At 35.4% G+C, this 4,993-nt stretch overlaps 1 protein-coding gene across 2 annotated transcripts; it reads left to right on the top strand.

Moving 5' to 3' along the window:
• Positions 1 to 4,157, top strand: LOC117634384 (protein DETOXIFICATION 21-like). 2 transcript variants are annotated; one of them, XM_034368477.1, is made up of 9 exons: positions 1 to 163; positions 772 to 1,090; positions 1,523 to 2,064; positions 2,503 to 2,589; positions 2,742 to 2,798; positions 2,873 to 3,111; positions 3,278 to 3,396; positions 3,483 to 3,569; positions 3,807 to 4,157. In XM_034368477.1, the coding sequence occupies exons 2-9, from the start codon at positions 806 to 808 to the stop codon at positions 3,876 to 3,878; spliced, it is 1,488 nt and encodes a 495-aa protein (XP_034224368.1). In that variant the 5' UTR covers positions 1 to 163; positions 772 to 805; the 3' UTR covers positions 3,879 to 4,157. The 2 variants fall into 2 exon arrangements, with proteins under 2 accessions (XP_034224368.1, XP_034224369.1); XM_034368478.1 differs by lacking the exon at positions 1 to 163 and having other exon boundaries at positions 813 to 1,071.
• The last annotated feature ends 836 nt before the right edge of the window (positions 4,158 to 4,993 follow it).

Raw genomic sequence — 4,993 nt, 5'->3', positions numbered from 1 at the left:
CTCCTCTCTCTCTCTCTCTCTCTCTCTCTCTCTCTCTCTCTTTCTCAGTCTACCCTTTGGGTGTCTGGTCCCTGAAGAGACCACTGAAACTATAAAACTCTTCTTCAAGACCTGAACGCATCCATCGCCTGAGAGGAGGAGGCCCCTTGGGTAATATACTCCTGTGAGTCTCTTCTCTCTTTCATTCTATCTACCTCTGTTCTGTATATATAATGAGAGTGAGAGGGAAATTTTTATGTTCTTGACTCCTTAAGTTTCCATCAAGTTTTGTATCTCATGCTGCAAAGTTTTGATATTATATCTTAAGTTTTAGTACATATTATATGTATATATTATATAATTTTATATTTGTTATAATACTGTTGGTGTGGTAACAAGTTAATTAAATAATCATTTGGGTGTTTTAAATAGTGATGTGTTGGGAGGTACACTGTGCATCCCTTGATTACATATGACTTTGCAGGTTATATAAAAATCATTTTTTGGCCAAAGGGTCTCAGTCAGAAATGAGAAAACAAAAACAAAGCGCCACCTAATAAGCTGTCTTTCAGTAAACAAAAAAATAAAAAAAATAAAAATTTGTTTATGAATGATTTTAATGGATACAACAGCTTGGATTTGGAATTAACTCTGGAGGGAGAATTCTTGTACAAAATAATATTTCTCTCACTGTGAATATGGTGGTACTCTTAAATATATAGGAATAGCAACAGTAGAATTCTTTGCCCATGAGAGTAATTTCCAGTCTTTTCTATATTTGACACTTGGCAGGTTAAAAAGAAGTAACTAAAAGACACTTGGCTACATGGAAGAAGACAATATTAACCAGACTCTTTTGACAAAAGAGAAGAGTGTACAAGAAAATGATGTTGAGGATAAGGAGGAGGATGAGAATTTGCCACTCAAAAACAGGGTATGGAGGGAAACCAAGACGATGTGGGTGGTGGCTGGCCCTGCTATCTTCACCAGAGTTTCCACATTTGGAATAAATGTCATCAGTCAAGCCTTCATTGGTCACATTGGCTCTACACAACTAGCTGCATTTTCGCTTGTATTCACCGTACTTGTCAGGTTCGCAAATGGCATCTTGGTATGTATAGTTTAATTTTGGCTCCCTACAATCTTCTTATTTGCACATTTTCGCTTGTATTCACCGTACTAAACTGTAACGGAGGCCTCAGCTTTTCTTAAACATATGACTTCTGCTGGCCTCTCATGATAATGTTGGATTCTGTTGCTTTTAGACTTGCTCTTCAGGTTTTCACATCACATTTTAAGTGCAACATATGAAGAAAGTTTAGCATATTATTTTTTTAGTGCTTCAATCTTTAGTTGACAAGTAGATAAAGTTTAAATGTTCATGTTTGTGTTGAACAGCAATTGTTCAATCAATTTCTGTTGCGGTTCACTTTTCTTCTTTTCACTTGGATTTTCGTTAATGTATTGAGAATGTAAAAAATTCATTTTTATGGCGATGAAGAACAGTAATCTGAGGGATGTTTCTGAATCTGTTATTCTGCAGCTGGGCATGGCCAGTGCGCTAGAAACTCTTTGTGGTCAATCATACGGTGCAAAACAGTACCACATGCTTGGAATACATCTTCAGCGGTCATGGGTAGTTCTGTTTTTTAGCACATTGCTCCTCATTCCTCTTTGCATCTTTACAACCCCGATTTTAGAGGCATTAGGCCAAAAAGATAATATTTCAGAAGAGGCAGGATATATTTCTCTATGGGTGATCCCTGTGCTTTTTGCTTTTGTTGTATCCTTTACCTGCCAAATGTACTTACAAGCACAGAGCAAAAATATGATCATTGCTTATGTGTCAGCAATTTCAATTGCAATCCACATCCTCCTTTCATGGCTTTTTACTGTGAAATTTAAGTGGGGGGTTGCCGGTGTAATGGTGTCGACTATTATAGCATATTGGCTACCCAACATTGGTCAGCTGTTGTTTGTTCTATGTGGAGGATGCCCGGGAACGTGGACAGGCTTCTCAACCTTAGCTTTTACAGATCTCTGGGATGTCCTCAAGCTGTCTCTGTCATCTGGTGTTATGCTTTGGTAAGACCTTAGTGTTAGTTTTGGTTTTACTTTTGGTGTTTTTCTGTCGTTCCTTAGTTTATCTTTCTTTACATGCATGCGTAATTTGTTAGGATACTACTGATTTCGCTTATTTGAGAAAATCTGGATGGAGGCAATATTAATTTGGAACTGTCACATAGAGGCAATCACATAATGTACATGTCTATATAGCCCAGAAAATTAACTTTTGTGTAATATATACTTCTATTTGAAAATATGAAAAAAAGGTAAGACTCTCTTTCAGTAATGCCTTCTAGTACATAAATAAAAAAAACTGGTACCTCAGGACTCCTAGTAGTAGATATTCAGAAGAATGATATTGATATGGTTGTTTTGGGATGAATGTCTTATGACTCCTTATAGGAGTAGTAGTACATATTTGGAGCTTCTAAGTAGAAATCTGATTTTCCTTTACAGTCTTGAGCTTTGGTACAACACAATCTTGGTTCTTTTAACCGGAAACATGGAAAACGCAGAAGTCTCTATCGATGCTCTATCTATTTGGTAATTTTTCAGAGCCTTCCTCCGTCCCGTAATCATTTTCATATGTCCTTTCGCCTTTCGTTTTTACGTATACATATACTGTGTCATCCAACTGTTTCAAAACCTACATTTTTTTTCTTTACATTTTGATGTGTTCAATGTAAACATTGCAGCCTCAACATTGTTGGGTGGGAAATGATGATATCCCTTGGTTTCCTGGCTGCAGCAAGGTACTTATTATTCTCATTATCATTTTTCTTCAGAAAATAAGATGTTGTACTGATGTTTGGTTGAAATGTTCTAGTGTACGAGTGTCGAATGAGCTTGGAAGAGGTAGTGCAAAAGCAGCAAAGTTCTCTGTTAAGGTTATTGTGTCGATATCATTTGCTATTGGGTTTGTGCTTTTCTTGCTTTTCCTATTCTTGAGGGAACGTCTTGCCTATATTTTCACCAACGATGAAGAGGTAGCTACAATGGTTTCCAACTTGTCACCTTTATTGGCATTCTCCATACTCTTGAACAGTGTTCAACCAGTGCTCTCAGGTACTATTGCTATTTCTCTGATACTCTCACTCATATTTGAAGGATATCAATTTCCTTTCTTGTCATCAAATTTCAGTTAATTTAAATGTTCATCAGTATTTGACGACACAATAGAAAAACACGAAAGAAATCACTTAACATTTCCTTGCGAATTTTATATCGACAGGAGTTGCTCTCGGAGCTGGATGGCAGAGTACTGTAGCATATGTGAACTTAGCGTCCTATTACCTTATAGGGATTCCTGTTGGGGTGGTGCTTGGTTATCCTCTAAAGCTACAACTAGAAGTGAGCAATTTTAATCTTCTTCTCACTCATAGTAGTTGTTTGATTTTCTTCTTCAAATAACTGATTGCATCAAGTCTCTTGTGTAGGGTGTTTGGATTGGAATGTTGTTTGGAACATTAGTCCAAACTGTTGTTTTACTCATACTGACCTACAAAACTGATTGGGATAAACAGGTATGTTTAATTTTTTTTTATTTTTTGATACAAAAGATATTCGAAGAGGGGGTTTTCTCACACACACACACTGTCAATGTGCCATGGGAGATGGGAGTTCAAACATGAACCACTAAACTGCAAGTCAAGGCACTTTCCACTGGTTTTGTTTGTTTCTTTACTCAAAATTTGTACAGCATTGCAAAACTCAAGTACCTAATTACAGCAAGCAATTAAAACTCGTATGAATATTTGCAGGTAACAATAGCTCGTAGCCGTGTTAGCAAGTGGGAAGTAAGAGATATTGGAGACTCGAGCCCCGAGACATAAAATCTCTGGCTTTTATCAACATTCCTTCATATTATTTCATTATTGGATTAATAATAGTTTGGTTCATATCTTTTAAAAATTGACAAAAACAACGTTACACATCCTGACATTGGCCCGTCTGTCATGATAACCATCAAGTTTAACCATAGCACTCAGTTTGCTCATTTGTTCCTTACATGGATGATGGATGACAAACACTTACACATGGATGTGAAGATTTTGTAGCGAGTTTCCAGTTTGCATGCGTGATCTTAATCAAGATCGTACCAATTGTGTTGATATTGTGCCATTATTTCGTATTTTGTTTTCAGTTTATTTGTCAATTTGGTGTTTAAATGTTTAAACATCGTGTGTCATACTAAAAATATTCAAGTATCATCAAATACGACGTTGTGTTCATTTACATTTTTGACCTTTGGGAAGGTAAAAATATAACTTGTGACCTCTTTCAATATTGTAAAATAAAAATACTATTAAATTAATAGGTAATTTGTCATATCAATTAATAGATACATCAATGCAAAAATTAGGCCGATTTAAGACCAAATTGTTACAGAATTCAAAATGCGGCGCAAAACATTAATAAATGATCCATGTAACTTTGTTATTCTCAATAGATGTGAGTGTGTTACAGCTCTTATTTACTTATAGTTTTTTTTACCCCATCAAACCCTAGAAAATAGGATGAAGCATATAGTTGTTTGTATCCAAATATATATACATGTGGTCTGGCTTTGTTTTTATATTTATTTTTATATTTATTATCATGATGAAGGGGAGCAAAAGCCCCAGAAACATCACAGCTAACTTAACACAGAACCCACCAACCGAGTTCTAGCAACAGTAACAAGTCATCCAAGATGATAGAACCAAGCCAGGCTGGAGCATCATCAAAATCAGGACAGTCTCTGAGATTTTGAGAGCCCTGTGCGAAATTTAAATTGGGGTTTCACATAATCTAATACAAAAATACTATAAAAATTTGTCATAACTTAATGTCATAAACAATTTTTTTATAACTAAAATTCACCATTAATAAATATGTAATGACAATCAGAAATCAAATTCATAAAAATTTAAATGTTTTCATTTGATAAAGTTAAATGTTTGGTACA

Source organism: Prunus dulcis, chromosome 7, assembly GCF_902201215.1.
Source record: "Prunus dulcis chromosome 7, ALMONDv2, whole genome shotgun sequence".
Taxonomy (NCBI): domain Eukaryota; kingdom Viridiplantae; phylum Streptophyta; class Magnoliopsida; order Rosales; family Rosaceae; genus Prunus; species Prunus dulcis.
The sequence above is the reverse complement of the archived record's forward strand: the minus strand, read 5'-3'. Positions and strand labels throughout refer to the sequence as shown.

Excerpts from the sequence above, each read along its gene's own strand:
- LOC117634384 (XM_034368477.1), top strand. The coding sequence starts at position 806 with ATGGAAGAAGACAATATTAACCAGACTCTTTTGACAAAAGAGAAGAGT. Across the intron at positions 2,590-2,741 it reads ATCGATGCTCTATCTATTTG|CCTCAACATTGTTGGGTGGG; the intron begins GTAATTTTTCAG and ends TAAACATTGCAG. Across the intron at positions 3,397-3,482 it reads CTCTAAAGCTACAACTAGAA|GGTGTTTGGATTGGAATGTT; the intron begins GTGAGCAATTTT and ends TCTCTTGTGTAG.